This window comes from Artibeus jamaicensis, unplaced genomic scaffold, assembly GCF_021234435.1.
Source record: "Artibeus jamaicensis isolate MK-2021 breed Jamaican fruit bat unplaced genomic scaffold, CSHL_Jam_final contig_3126, whole genome shotgun sequence".
Lineage (NCBI taxonomy): Eukaryota > Metazoa > Chordata > Mammalia > Chiroptera > Phyllostomidae > Artibeus > Artibeus jamaicensis.
This window is the reverse complement of record NW_026521723.1, coordinates 19,643,460-19,658,997: the sequence shown is the minus strand read 5'-3', so window position 1 is coordinate 19,658,997 and position 15,538 is coordinate 19,643,460. Positions and strand designations below refer to the sequence as shown.

The 15,538-nt window shown below is 40.4% G+C and overlaps 1 protein-coding gene across 1 annotated transcript in view; it reads right to left on the bottom strand.

The window, feature by feature from the left end:
* Positions 1 to 245: 245 nt before the first annotated feature.
* Positions 246 to 15,538, bottom strand: part of PARP14 (poly(ADP-ribose) polymerase family member 14) — a 43,721-nt gene continuing 28,428 nt past the window's right edge. The window contains exons 10-17 of the mRNA XM_037132370.2: positions 14,903 to 15,052; positions 14,484 to 14,546; positions 13,980 to 14,147; positions 11,673 to 11,879; positions 8,594 to 9,193; positions 7,173 to 7,306; positions 2,378 to 2,552; positions 246 to 2,048 (exon numbers count right to left, since the gene is read on the bottom strand). Coding sequence (XP_036988265.2) covers positions 1,762 to 2,048; positions 2,378 to 2,552; positions 7,173 to 7,306; positions 8,594 to 9,193; positions 11,673 to 11,879; positions 13,980 to 14,147; positions 14,484 to 14,546; positions 14,903 to 15,052 — 1,784 coding nt within the window. The 3' untranslated portion in view covers positions 246 to 1,761. The remainder of the gene's footprint in view (positions 2,049 to 2,377; positions 2,553 to 7,172; positions 7,307 to 8,593; positions 9,194 to 11,672; positions 11,880 to 13,979; positions 14,148 to 14,483; positions 14,547 to 14,902; positions 15,053 to 15,538) is intronic.

Below are 15,538 nucleotides of genomic sequence, written 5' to 3'. Positions count from 1 at the left end.
TTTAATCTTTACCTAGCAGAGGGTTTCACACTAAAGACGTAGCAGGCTGTTATCCTACTGTTTTCACTGGGCAAAATTAACACCAAAAGAACTTATCAGAAGGCAGGTTTGGATTCAACATAAAAGGACCAGCTGGAGCTGTTACCAGTGAGAGACCCAAGTCAACCCCCCAACCCCTCCCCTCAGAGTTGGTTCCTTTAGTCTTGCCTCACTCCCAAGAGACGGATTCAAGCAAGAACAACACGTACAGTGGAAATGAGATAGCCAGTTTATTTATCAAGCATGAATGCAAAGCTGCAAGCAAGCACCCTGCTGATCTGCTCCACGTTCGGAGGAAATGCAGCTAGTAAGTTTGTTCTGGGCACTTGAGCTAAGACTACAACTCAGCTAATCTGACTGTGCCAACTATTGAGTTCAGGGGTTATGTACCTTAGCCAGCTTCTAGACTCCCCTCCTCTCCCTTCCAAAACTTGGGAATAACGTACAGCTATAAAGGCTTGCTTTCTCAGCTAGTAAAGGCTCTTTGCCTTAGTGAAATTGCTACAGAAGCTCCCTTTCCCAGCACAGAGTCTCAAGGGCTCCCCTCATCCTGCGCTATCCCTGCTCGTGATGTTCGGAGCACCCGGCAATCTTCTCAGCCCAGGCTCTGGACTGCTGAGTCAATGGGTGAGACATGTCTTCTTCCTCCCTGCCTTAACTTCCTACCTATCCTACCTGACGGGAGCCACGGCCGATGTGCTGCACAAGTCCATGGGTCATCTGACCACAGCTCCTGGGCTGTGCGGGGCACAGCGGCACTGTAACCCCAGAGCCCTGACTGGAGGCCTTGTGTCATGGGCCAGCTCATGAAAAACAAAGTTCACTATCACGGAACCTGTTCAGTTTGAGGCAACCTGACAAGAAGTCAAGGATGTTGAAGAAATGGTTCCTACCTGAGTAGGAGTTTGACTGGGATTTTTCATTTTTAATTGGCTTATGAAACATTTCTGGACTATCCATTGGACATCAGGCACAGACCCCCAACCAGGGATTAAAAAAAAATGAGTAAGACACCCTGTCTGCCCCCAGGAAAGACAGCAGTCCAACCCACTAAGTAAGATTGCCCCCCACAGTAAGTGGCATCCTGACGTGGGACCAGCTGGCTCCTCCGTGGCAGCGGAAAGTGCATAGCTGTGCCGTCTGCTTGTAAGATTAATGTTATTCTCATTCCTGAAAGTACAAACCTGTTCTTTTCTTCTGCGGATCTGATGTCCGTGGTTGTGGACACACACTTGTTAACTAAGTTACCTGATTTAAATCCCCAAGTTCACTGATTTCAAGAATGATTTACTCCAGTTATAAAAGAGAAGCTGAAGGCAGTCTAATTTCAGTGGCAAGGATCCTTTGATCTTAGAAAAAGATATTAAGATAAAAAAATCTAAAACTTTTTTTACAACTACACAGGTATATAGATCATCAACTTTCAACCAGTGCGCCACAAGAAGTTTTGAAACACGAAATACCTGACTGTTTAGTCAGGGGCACTGACCTCTTTTCCCTCAGTGCATCAAATAAAGCAAATGACAACCGCCCACATCACAAGAGCTTCCAGTGTAAATGAGTCAAAATGACACCTTCTTTTGTCAAATCAGCAAAAAATATATTTTTTTGGTTTTCCGCAGAATTTTGGTAACTCGTTTACGTGTGCTGTACATGAGAGGAAAAAGGCTGAAAATCCACTGGTAGAGGTGAATAACATCTTCTGGGAAGGATACCAAAACGTTATTTAAAAGTAATCAGGTACTCCGGGTAGGTATGGTTGTCATAAAATACCACAAACAAAGTTGGATTGTTCACATTATCTGTGACAGTGTCGTACAGGTCAGTAAAATTTTGAACGTTCTTTGGAGGAGGCACAATTAACGATGAATTTCCATTTGTGTATAATCCAGTAAGTACTCGCACATAATACATATGCTTTTTCCCATGTATGTCTGGTTTGGAGTATGTATTATGGGCAGAATAACTGGCATGGACGGCAAAATAGGTTCCCTTTCCATATGCCGCAGCTGTGAAAAGAAAAACATTTTTAGGCATTCCAATTTAGTCCATACTTTGATATATTGACCCAATATGTCAAATAATGTTAATATAATGTTCAGTTCTCTCTAACACCTCTTAAATTTTTTTCTATGTTTTTAATTTTAAAAAACCACTCCTCCACCTCAGAGGGCCAGCCAGTCCCTTTGGGATAAAACATGGTGAGTGTGAACATGTTGGCTGCCACATACATGGCCATGAACTTTGAGGGAACACAAGGCTCCACGTGGTTCCTTAGCCATTTTGGCTTCTCACGTCTGAGCCTCATGTGGAGCAGCCCCATCACTTGCTTCCTTACCATGCTTTCCGGCGTAACTGCGGTTAAAGCCATTTTTGTTGACATATGGCAGTGAGTCAGCGTCTGTGCCATGGAAGAGCAGCTTCTCGTTTTTTGTATTACCATTCTTCTCATCCATATTTTTTTTCTGGGTCTGGTAGACTTTCCAGAGATGTGGATTCTGGATCCTCTCAATCTGCAAATCAAGAAGGAAAAATATTCTGTCAGTGCTAAGAGCCTGCAGCAAGATAGAGCAAATAAAATATGACCACTATTTTTTTTTTTAGTATTTAAATTTATCCATTGTTACTTTTGTATTTACCTGCATAATTTTGTGCTTTCTTAGGTCAAATTACAGGATGTAGCTTATATTAGCTTGGCTTTTCAAAACTGATTAAAGTGTTTTGTGACATTACACATGCCTATTTTTTTAAAGTTCATAGCATTTATATATTTTTTTTATTGTTTTTCGGGTACAGTTGTCTCCATTTTTACCCCACCACGCCCTCCTGCCCCACCCATCCCCACCTCCCACCCTGGAACCTACCCCCTTTAGCTTTATCCATGTGTCCTTTATATATGTTCCTTGATGGCCCTTCCCATATTATCCCTCCCCCACCTCCTCTCTGGTTACTATAAGTTTGTTCTTTATTTCAATGTCTCAGATTGTATTTTGCTTGCTTGTTTGTTTTGTTGATTAGGTTCCACTTATAGGTGAGATCATATGGTATTTGTCCCTCGCCACTAGGCTTATTTCACTTAGCATAAAGCTTTCCAGTCCCATCCATGCTGTCACAAAGGGTAGGCACTCCGTCTTTCTTTCTGCTGTGTAGTATTCCACTGTGTAAATGTACCACAGTTTTTTGATCCACTCGCTTACTGATGGGCACTTGGGTTGCTTCCAAGACTTGGCTATTGTAAATTGTGCTGCTATAAACACTGGGGTGCATAGGTTCTTTTGAACTGGTGTTTCGGGGTTCTTAGGATGTAATCCCAACAGTGGTATTGTGGGGTGGAAAGGCAGTTCCATTTTTAGTTTTCTGAGGACATTCCAGAGTGTTTTCCACAGTGGCTGCACCAGTCTGCATGCCCACCAACAGTGCACTATTTCCACAGCCTCGTAGGCACTAGTTTGTTGATTTGTTTATGATGGCCATTCTGACTGGTGTGAAATGGTATCTCATTGTGGCTTTAATTTGTATTTCTCTCTCTTCTTTTAGTTTTTAGAGAGAGGGGAAGGGAGAAAGAGAGGGGAAGAAACAAATGTGTGGTTGCCTCTCACATGCCCTCTACTGGGGATCTGGCCTACAACCCTGGCACGTGCACTAGACCAGGAATCGAATCTGAAACCCCTTGGTTCACAGGCCCTCACTCAATCCACTGAGCCACACCAGCCAGGGCAACTCTCTGATGGCTAATGATGCTGAGCATCCTTTCATATGTCTCCGGGCCCTCTGTGTGTCCTCCAAGTGTCTGTTCAGGTCCTTTGCCCATTTTTTAATTGGGTTGTTTTATCTCACTGCCATTCCCCACTGAAAAGAATCAGGATTTCTTAGAGAAATGTCTGGTTCAAGCCTAAGACAGAGAAAGCAAAAGGTGAGTGAAGAGATCTTGTGCCAGAATGTGAAGAAATGCTAAAAGATTAATGGGGTCATCAAAAGGACCTCAGAGCCAATTTGAAAGGGTCCCTACTAGCCAAATGTAGGTTAACTTGTGCATCTAAAGGACTAATCACTATAATTAAATATAACATACTGATTTTTAAAGCAAAATATAAGAAAATTTCTTCTTTATAAAAGTGCCAGATTAAAAATGTAGAAGAAATGACAGAACTAAAAAATGACCATTTTCAACCTCCACTGTAAAAATGGATTTAGGAAAGGATCATCAATAAATGTTGTAGTTAATCCATAAAAGGTTGCTGGGGAACAGGGTACTTACTCCACAGTGACTAGAGTGTCACCCCACAGACCACCAGCTGATCCCAATGGGGAAACGTGGTGGGTGCCACCCGGACTAGTGGCCACACTTAGCCTTGTTAATAGTGTAACAACCTTGCCATGTGAAGCTTCATGTGCTGTGTCACCCATGAAATTTTCTTACAAGAAAATATTTACCTGAATTTAACCAAGCCCTTCAACCTAATTTCTGATTTACTAGAAATAAAAAGGATAGAGGAATAAACTAAACGACACTATGAAGAACCTGACAGATATAGAACCTGTAAGAAAACTGGCTTGGGTTCTTAAAAAAAAAATGACAATGACTGGCAGATAGAGCCAGAATGTGAGACATTCTGTAACACAAGTGGTTTAAATGCTTTAAAAAATTCAATATCATAAAAACATACTTTAAAGTGCAATAATATGATAGCCCTGGCTGGTGTAGCTCAGTGGATTGAGTGCGGGCCTGCGAACTAAAGGGTCACGGCTCGATTCCCAGTCGGGGCCCATGCCTGGGTTGCAGGCCATTTCCCAGCTGGGGATGCACGAGGGGCAACCATACATTGATGTTTCTCTCCCTCTTTCCCTCTCCTTTCTTCCCCTCTAAAGATAAATGAATAAAATCTTTCTAAAAAAAGTGCAGTAATATGAGTACTGTTCCAGATCAGAAGAGATGAAGGAGGCACAATGACCAAATGCAGTGTCTGAACCCAGATTAGGGAGGGGGTGGTGAGAATTAAAAATGTTTTCAGCAACAGGAAAAATTTGACTATTGCTTGTATATTGGAAATTATTGAATTATTGTTATTTTCTTACATGGGATAATGGTATTTGTTATTTGGGAGAGTGTTTTTATTCTCAGAAGATATGTGCTAAAATATTTAGGAGTGTCGTGATGTCTGCAACTTACTTTCAGCAAAATCTGAAAGTAGGGGAGAAAAAGCAAACGGGGCAAAATGTATGAATCCAGGTGGAAGTTTATGGATGTTACAAATTGTAGTCACAAGACGTAACAGTCATGGAGGATGACAGACCATCCATTTTCACGTTAATGTTTTCACACGATCAGAGACCTCCACAGAGGTGCCTTAAGTACTACCTAGCTCTGCTTTTGTTGGTGTCATGCACCAAGATGTGACATAAATTTTTTTTTGAAAAAAGGGTTCCACTACAAAAGAGTAGTGAAATCATTTCTCTGACAATACATGGCAAGCCTCCAGGTCACCGCAGCCACTGCTGGTCAGCAGGACGGTCCTGCCGGCTGGGCTTGCCATCACGTTACAGCGCGCCACTCGGTACCATCAGATGGTGTTTGAAATGAACCTTATTTGTCATCTCAGAACCATATCACACTTGAATCCCATTGTCTTACTGCCTCATGGAATTGTTTTTGCTCAACTGGTTTTCATTGAGAGATTTTTTTAAAGTGGTATAAAATTCAATATTTCATTTATTGTGAGGATGACTTTGAAGATATTCTCCGGTATTTGATTCACAGGATAAATCTCTTCAGGAGTCAGTCTCAGTACTATGAAAAGCTGTGAGTCTCCTGATCAAGTGGTTTGCTTTTTGATTTGTGGACAAGATTATGAATCTTGTAGCTGGTTATTTACTTCTTTGCTTTGTCTACTAGGAAGCTCAGGGACAAACTTGGCGGACCTCCTCTAGTAACTGTCTAGAACTTCCTGCTATGTACTTTTGTGAAATAACAATATTTCGGTGTCATCTTATTTTCCCTATTCTCCTTTTCTCTTTGTCCATTTTCTTCATCTATGTATTTTATCTGAACATATGGTACATATCTTTTAGGACACTTCAAATCTTTTTTGAATTATTATGTGCTTAACTACAGGAATAAACAGAATGGCGGCAGTGCAAATAGAAAGTCTGCAAATGAAGGAAGTGAAGACTTTACTGGCACACTCATGACTATGGATAAAGAGAAGGCACTCCAATCTCTAGCTTTACTCAGGCAGTGGTGGAACCAAGGACAGGAAGGAGGAAGGGAAAAGATCATTATTTAGAGATGATGAATTAGGTTTTAGGGATACTGATTTAGCAGATAGATAACCAAGTGGAGTTGTTTGGGTTTGTTTTTTTTTTGTTCTTTGAGGCCATTGAGAATATGTTCTAGAGCTGGAGTCAAAGATCCACACTGGTGATACGTTGATTTAAGAGCTATTAACACTGAAATAATAGCTGCACTTAAGAAGAGTAAAAACATCACCTGGTGAAGCAGAGACACGAGACCGAAGTAGAAATCCTGCAGGTAAAGCTGGGGTTAGGGCTTTGGAGGAGAAACAGGTGCCAGTGATAATGAAGAGAGATTTAACGAAGAAGAAAGCATCAAAATAATATTGCCACAGAAGTCAAGAAAGAACATAAATGTCAAAGAGCAATATTAATTTTTAAGAGTGGAAGATGCCAAAATAAATGAGATGAACAACGAAAGGACCAATGAATTTCCTAAGGAGACAAGCACTGTGACCAGGGGGGCAGAGACACATGCACAAGCCTGAGCTGAGAAGCCTCTGTGCGTCTCTCTGTAGTGGTTTGCTCCATATCAACTCCGACTTTAAAGCCGTATCTCTGGATTTTTACTAGCTTGCTTTACAAAGGAAATGTGTGCCTTTAGTATTCTAATATCGTATGGTAACCTGTTATATTGTAATAAATGACACAAGAATTTCAGTCTTAATGCCTCAGTAATTATGGTGACATGAATAGAATCTAGAGTCTAAAATGTAATTGCTATAAGATATTCTAGTTCTGGGTTAAAAATATATTAGAAAATGAATCCAAATGTATGCATCGAGGACCACAATACCCCCTACTTCTCCTGTGAAGAAACTCCACACCACCGGAAGGCTTACCTTCTCAATCTTGAAGTTTGAGCAGGTCTGATAAAACACAGTTGCCACATTGTTGTATTCCGCATGACTAGGTGGCAGGTCGACCAGACGGACATACTGCTGCATCATATCACACCAGTGAGCCGGGTTCCCAACTGCAATGTAGACATTTGAGGATACTCTCCACCCAGGAATGCTCATCTACACAGTCCCCCTTCCCAGTATGCTTTGAAAAACTGAGTACCCCTTGTGTTCTTATTTTACCATCTCCTAGTACAATGGGTTCAAGATAATTTCTTGGCTTTCCAGGAGAAAGCCAAGCGTTTTTCAAGCATGAACCACAGACAACCACAGAGCCAACCATGATGCTTGTTAAAACACACACACACACACACACCCCTATTACATCAAAATCTCTGAGGGGCAGAACATGTGTCCCTACATCTTAACAAGTTTTGATCATGCTCAGATCTGGGAGCTGCTGGTATAGTGACCCAGCTGCATGTGCTGCTCAGTCTCCAATCTGTCATAAGTTAATAGCTTAACAATAAATCATTTCCCTACAATGTTTTTAAATAGTCATTATTGTCTTATTTACAGTGCATGGATTTTTGCCAGAACTCCCCTCTGCAAGGCTCTCCACATCTGTTCTTTCATTGTTCTTCACAACTCCCTAAGAGTTGAGTCGGTGGTGGGTTTTGCTCTGTGGTGGTTTGTGATGGCAGCTCTGCCTCCCCGTCTGCTGAACAGAGTATCATTCCTGGCTTCTCATTTCTCCAGGGCTGCCCAGGGTCTGAGGAGTTCATTCACACTGCTCTCACAACAGATAAAGATAATGTACTGGAGGGGAAGCCATATTTTACTACCTTTCAGTGAAGGACAAGCATTCCCTTCTCGGGCAGCAGATCCAGTCAGAGAATCTGCAGGCTCATGTGCGTGTCAAAGAATCTTATTTTCAGGGCAGAGGAGGGAGTAGCTTCTGGGAGAAGATCCTACAGGCTTCCGATCCTCTCTGGGTATCAATTACAGATACAGAAAGTGCCCACTCCCTTGGTCTTCTCCCAGAAGACCAAGCTGTCTTCTGCCTTTTGTTCTATAAAACCCTGAGCCACTTTTCTTTGAAATTCATGGCTTTCCCTTTCCTAACAGAAGCAGCCATTACCACCCAGAAGAACTGGTTCTGGGAAGCTTGTAAACTTTAAAAATGCAGGGTCTGGCTAGTGTTACCACTAAGATGGTCATCCTTGGGCTGTGGGGCTCCCATGCTGTATTTTCCCAGCCATAATATAAGCTCCTTAAGCTGAGAGACACAGTTTTCTATTTTATTCCCTAAGAGTCATTTGAACTTTATCTATTTGAATACAGTTTTGATGTATGTACAAGAGTGTTAAGCCCAAAGGAAGTGTAAAGTAATGGGTAACAAGCATGAAGGTTTGACTCACCTTCAGATTTTGTGAGGCGCTGAACAGGTAAACTGTGTCCCTTTGTATCTGTAGCGACACACGATTTCAAGTCCACAGTGTAGCTCTGATTATTAATTTTGACATTAACTGTATTTTTATTGCTTTTTTTTGCATCCTCCAATTGCAGATTGGTCATTTTGTCAAAATGATGAAAAGTGTTATTGTCATTATATTGCCATTCTACAAACTCACTGACGTAGTCCGCTCTGGATTCCTGCTCTTTGGCTACTCTAGTCTTTTTGATCATTTCCTCAACTGCCTTCCTAACCTGTTCCACATCTCTGCTAATTCCGGTCACCTTAATCAAAGACCTTTGAGAGTCCCAGCAAAAGCTAATATTCAAGTTCTCGTGCCGCTTAATCAATTCCTGACATTCCTTTTCATCGAAGTCTTTGATACATTCGTCTTCACTGATGTAAATACTCTGTTCATTTTGTAGCAGATCCTGGATACAGGAGAGGGCGCGGTCCACACATTTTTCATTTTCACCACAAACCTGAAAAACTGCTGATTCTGTTTTCTTTTCCAAAACCAAAGGCTTTTGTTTTTTGGGAGTTTGCTTTGAGAAGCCAAGGAATGCTAAAAAAGAAAAGAAAAGAAAAGGGCATGCAACAAACGTTTGGATTTTAAAAAATTAGCTCTTAGCTACTTTTCGTTTCCTTCCTCCTTCCCTCCCTCCCTTCTTTCCAACCTTTTTCTTGTTTAGTCACTGAGCTGTACAACACACCCCCAGGACTTACTTAGGATTGCACCTTTGACCCCCTCCACTCATTTCGCCTGCCCCCTACCACCCCACCTCTGGTAACCACTCGCCTGTTCTCTGTATCTATGAGTTCTGTTTTTTTAAGATTCCACATATTAGAGGTATCATACATTACTTGTCATTCTCTGTCTTACTTCATTTAGCATTATGTCCTCAAGGACTATCCATATTATGGCAAATGGCAGGATTTCCTTCTTTTTTGTGACTGAATAATATTCCATCATATATGCAGGATAGGACAAAATTAAAATTGTGTGTATGAAAAAAATACAATCAATAACAAATAATAATACCAGAGTAAACTGTTTCACACACTCACGACTGTAAACCTCCGTTTGACCCCATGTGTGCGCATCACATCTTCTTTATCCATTTGTTTGCGATGGACAGTAGGTTGTGCCCGTGTCTTGGCTATGTACTGAATGCTTCAGTAAACATGGGGGAGCAGGTCCTTTTTGAGATCATGATTTCATTTCTTCCAGATAAATGCCCAGAAGTGAACTTGCTGGATCATGTGGTAGTTATATTTTGAATTTTGGGGGGAACCACCATACTGTTTTCCATAATGGCTCACCGATTTACATTCCCACCAATCGCGCACAAAAGTTCTCTTTCCTCCACATTTTTGCCAACACTTATTTCTTGTCTTTTCTATAATAGCATTCTAACATGAGATGATATAACGGTTTTGATTTGCATTTCTCCGATGATTAGAGATGTTGAGGTCCTTTTCATGTTCGTATTGGCCATTTATTTATATGTCTTCTTTGGGAAAACACATCTATTTGTATCTTCTGCCCATTTTTAAATTGGATTATTTGTTTTTTTCTATTGATTTATATGAATTCTTCGTATATTTTTTATGTTAATCCCTTCTCAGGTATGTGATTTGCAAATATTTCCTCTCAGTCAGTTGCCTTTTCATTTTGTTGATGGTCTCCTTTGCTAGGCAGAAGCTTTTTGGTCTGATGTGGCCCCACTTCTTGATTTTTGCTTTTGCTGTTTGTATTTTTGATGTTGAGAAGCTTACCCCCTATATTTTCTTCTACAAATTTTATGGTTTCAGGTCTTACAATCAAGTCTTTAATCCATTTTGAGTATATTTTTTGTGAGTGGTGTCAGACAGTGACCAGTTTTATTCTTTTGCATAGCTGTCTGGTTTCTCTAACACAACTTACTTTAGCATATGTGCTACTGGAGTGAGCACCCAACACTAATTATTAAAGAGACTATCCTTTTCCCATTGTATATTCTTGGTTCTTTTGTTGTAAATTAATTGACCATATGTGCACAGGTTTGTTTCTGGGTCCTCTATTCTCTTTCATTGATCTATGTGTCTGTTTTTATACCACACTGTTTTGATTGCTATAGCTTCCCAATTGCTATAGACTTTGAAATCAGGAATTGGGATGCCTCCCGCTTTGTTCTTCTTTCTCAAAATTGCTTTGGCTATTCAGGGTCTTTGTGGTTCCATATGAATTTCAAGTTTGTCTGTTCTATTTCTGTGAAAAATGACATTGGCGTTTTGGTAGGGATTGCACTGAATCTGTAGATTGCTTTAGGAAGTAGGGACTTTTTAACAATATCAATTCTTCCAATCCCTGAGCAAAACACATGTTTCCATATAGTCAGGTCTCCTTCAGTTTCTTTCATCAGTGTCTTACAGTTTTCAGTGTACAGGTTTTTCACCTCCTTGATTACATTTATTCCTAGGCATTTTATTCTTTCTGATACAATTGTCAATGTGATTATTTTCTTAATTTTTCTTTCTGATAGTTTATGAAAGATTCGCCTTTTCAAGGTGGACAGAAAAAGGTGATACCATAAAACCTTACATATATGTGGAATCTAAGCAACAACAACAAACCCAAAGTCATAAAAAAGGAGATCAGATGCGTGATTCCCGGAGGTGGGCTGGAGGAAGGGGAAATCAGAGAAAGGTGGTCAAAGGTACAAACTTCCAGTTACAAGATAAATAAGTACTGGGGATACTATAGTTACACAGCTGTACGATATATGTGAAAGCTGTTAATGCTAAGAGCTCTCGCCACAAGGAAAAAATTCCTTTTTTGCTTTCTCTTTTATTGTAACTGTGTAAGATGATGGATGCTAACTAAATATATTGCAGTGATATATGTAAGTCAAACCATTATGCTGTACACCTTAAACTTATACAATGATGTATGTCAATTGCATCTCAATAAAACTAGGGGAGCTAATAATACAGAATTTTAGCTATTGCTCATGTGACATCAATATTAGGAACATGCACTTCATAAAAAATCAACAACTCACATGCAATTTTAGACATCACAGACTGAGGGGGAGAAACCTGAGAGTTTTCTCTTTTTTTCATGTTGGCATAAAACACATCCAGTATTTGAGGCAGAAAGATAACAGCTTTAACTTTTTTCACAGACTGGACTGATCCTTTCTGGATAAAGTCTTCAATGGCATCAATTATGGCTTCAGCAACCTTATCTGGGTCTTGGTTAGCACTTCCTGGAAAGATAAATAAAAATGACTAGGAAAAAAAAAAAGACCCAACTGAAAAAGGCTGAGGAATAAATTAGGGATTCCAATTCTCACAAGAATGAATCCACACTCCCCCAATTTTTTTTATCTCCACAGATTTTTCTCACAATGCATCGGCAAACACTTTTGAAGTCCTAGATGCAATGGAGAGTTCTTGTCAAGAAGCCAACAGCTCAGCAATGAACAAAGGACTGAGAAATCTAACTTGTGGTGTCCAGTGTTGAATCTGCTCTACTCAGTGGATCCCAGCTCACTGTGTTCCTCTGTGTTGCAAAGCACACTTAATCTTTCTTGGCTCACTAGTGTCCTCAAAATATCCATGAAAAGTAGAAGATATCAATATATGTCAAAATATCATGCTCTTTAAAGACAACAATATTTTTTTTTGCTCAATCATCACTTTCTTTATGCATGTATCCTTATTCTCCCAGAAGTCTCTGGGGACTTGATTTACACTAAGATAATTTTGCAAGACACCTGGAGCTATAAGCTATCTACTTTTTTACATGCAGGTGGTCCATGAGCCTCCAGGAAGTCTTTCTTCTCACACCTGGTGAACTTTTAGCTGACTAGCAGGGTTCATGGTTGTCACCTGACCTGGTCTTTTCCTAATTAAGCATGTTCTATACCTTGTTTCTCCAACCTACTGTCTAGGTAAGATCATGAAAAGTTCCTTGAAAAGTCTCATGAAAACCATGGAAGACTCATATGAATGGTAGCTGTCACATGGGGTGAGGGGCGGGAGGGAGGGCTGTTAGCAATGTGAAAGCCCCTTGACCAAACTGGTATGATAGACTCGGGGCCCACTTGGATTATCCCCACTGATGGTGTCCACCATTATTGCAGGAATAAAAGTAGAGCTCTTTGACTTGACTGTGTAGATAAGAGTGGGAACATAGACAAACACCAAATAAAACTAACCAAGAAGATTTGTTCAGGTTTTCTTTGTTTGACTGTTTTTTTAATTAGAGAGCAGGGAAAGAGGGAAATTCTCTTTTGCAAAGCTGCGGTTATCTCATGATATCTGGAAGAATTTAAATTGGAGTGTTTAGATATATTCACTCACTTTCTATAAACATTTACTGTGTCTCATCAAAAGCTAGACACTCATCTAGGCACTTAGGACACAAAGGATATGTAAAGATGAACAGATGTTCAACAGGACTAGTATGAAAAATTGAAGGAAAGCCTAGAACTGTGTAACAAGGGTGTGATTTGTTCAACTTCAACCTTGTGTGTTGAGGAAAATAGATCTGTTTTTTAGAAAAATCAATCTGGGGTCTGGGAGGTGGTGGGGACAGGAGGCACTGGAGCAGAGAACCCAGGTCTAGATAGGAGGCTATAATGAAGGTTTAGGCAAAAGGCAAGAGCTGGAAAAAGAGAAGGGGCTGGAATGAAGATGAGGGTATAGGGGGCAAGGAGACATTTAGAAGTAGTCAGCAGGACCTGGTGACCAACTGTGTGTACCCTTGACCTTTCTCCCCTTTTGCCACCCACACGCCTTCCTGTGTTTATCACGGGCATGTTGTATTGCGTTGTTGTCTTACATGCCTGCCTCTCCTGATAGGCTAGGTGCTCCTTGTGGACTGCATCCTTTTCTTAGTCATCTTTCTGTCTCTCATGCCTTAGCACAGTGCCTGCCACATGACAGGCACTCAAAAATATTCCATCAAACTAATTAATAAGCAAATGAACATGGGAGTGATAAAGAAGGTAGAGTCAAGGATTACAGATCAAAAGTAAGGGCTGGAAAAAAGAGAAAGGAACACATGTAAAGAGAAAGAGGGATGGCCTTACTTTCTATTGGCTCCCTTCCCCTCTTTTCCTCTCCCTCCCCCACCATATCAGAGAGCAAATGTCTCCCTAATATCCCAACGCTCTCTTTTTTTTTTCATTTTTCCCCTCTTTTTCCACTTAAACCACTCACATTCCTTGCTCATTCCCTTTTTGGCTGCCTTGGGGTGAGGAAGCTGCCCTTCCTCAGACTCAGAATGACATCTGCATTATAATGCACCAAATTGGAAGGAAAGGGTATACCTAGGAATTTAGCCTCAAGAGGCTACAAACCTGTCCCAATGGCTGGGAGGCAAATGGACGAGTAATTCCGTTTTTCACACTCTTGCAAAATACAGGAAACCGATCTCTTGACATCATTTCCGCCAACAACATGAATAATATTCTTGCACTTCAGTAATCCACCTCCAGTAATTATATAACCATTGTTGCTCTGATGAGCTAAGAAACACAAAACAAAAAGATACAAAATCAGATTCTAAACCCATTCTCTAGTTGTTAAGAAAGCAAAATGTTTCATTTGGCAAATAAAACATTTTACATGAATAAGAGATTCCTGAAATATACCTTTGATGAATGTTTCTTGCTTACCTTCTCTTTTTTACGGTGATTTCATTTTTCACTTCTTTTCATTCTAATTCTCTATGACTGGAATTCTTTAGTAAAAAGTGTGATTTTAAGATTAATATGTTATCTCCCCAACCCTCAGCCTCTCTACAGCCTCCATTTTCAGCCTTCCACCTATGATTTAGGACCCAAAAGCGCATTGTGCCTTACCTAGGCGAGAACATTCTGTTTCCACATCTTGCCCAGCCTGTTCCAAAATTGCTTTGGACACCCCTACACGAGAACATCAACATGGTCACAAACATGAATTTAAAAAATCAGTACAGTATATTTGGATCAGAATGATTGCCTCATTGTCTAAATGTTTTCCCCGTCATCAAAGAAATCCTATAACCTGAGTATTTCTGATCACAAAAAAGAAAAATTCATAAATAACTGTTACCAATGATAAGAAACCATGTCAAAATAATTTTTAAATTATTAGTTAATACCAATAAACCAAAGTTTTACAACCAAAGTTGTAAAAGCCAGTTTGGCTATAGCAACTGTACAATATTTTGGCTATAGGAACCCTCCTTCATGGGATCTACAGTGACAATTAAACTAGTAAAAATCAAAAAGTAAAGTACCTGCTTTGAGAGTGAATGTCTTTGATGTTGAATTAACAATCACATCTGCCTCTTCTTTAGTAATATCTCCAGGGGCCACCTGGAAGGTGATGGGACCAATTTTCATTTCATGTACTCCTAAATCAGAGCTAGTTACAGTGCTATAGAAACCTGAAAAGAAAAAAAATGAAGTTAATAATCAAGTCAACAATAGCAAGAATGACTTAGGTCTTATATCGCTCACATGTGCCCCTCCCATATTTCTCTTTCTCTGCTCCAACCCCCATATCTCTGGCCTCTAACCTGAGCCTGACCATTGGCCCCAAAGACAGTCTGTCTCTAAAAAAGGGTTATAAAATGTAATGCGTATCAAATGTGGACCTCTGGTGATGGCCAAAGTGAAGTCAGCCTGCTAAAGCCTCTCTCTCCCAGTGATTACAGCTAAAGCATGGGACAAAGACTCGACACCCCCCCCCAACCGAGTTCTGAAAAGCAAAGAGCAGGAAGATTGGGGATCAGCGTCAAAAACCTAAAGAGGCAACCTGTACAGAGGGGAGTTTTGTTTTGAAATGTTTCCTCAATTTCTGCCCAAGATGGAGGCGTAGGTGGAAATGCTATACCTCCTCACACAACCAAATTTAAGGACAACAAAGATTT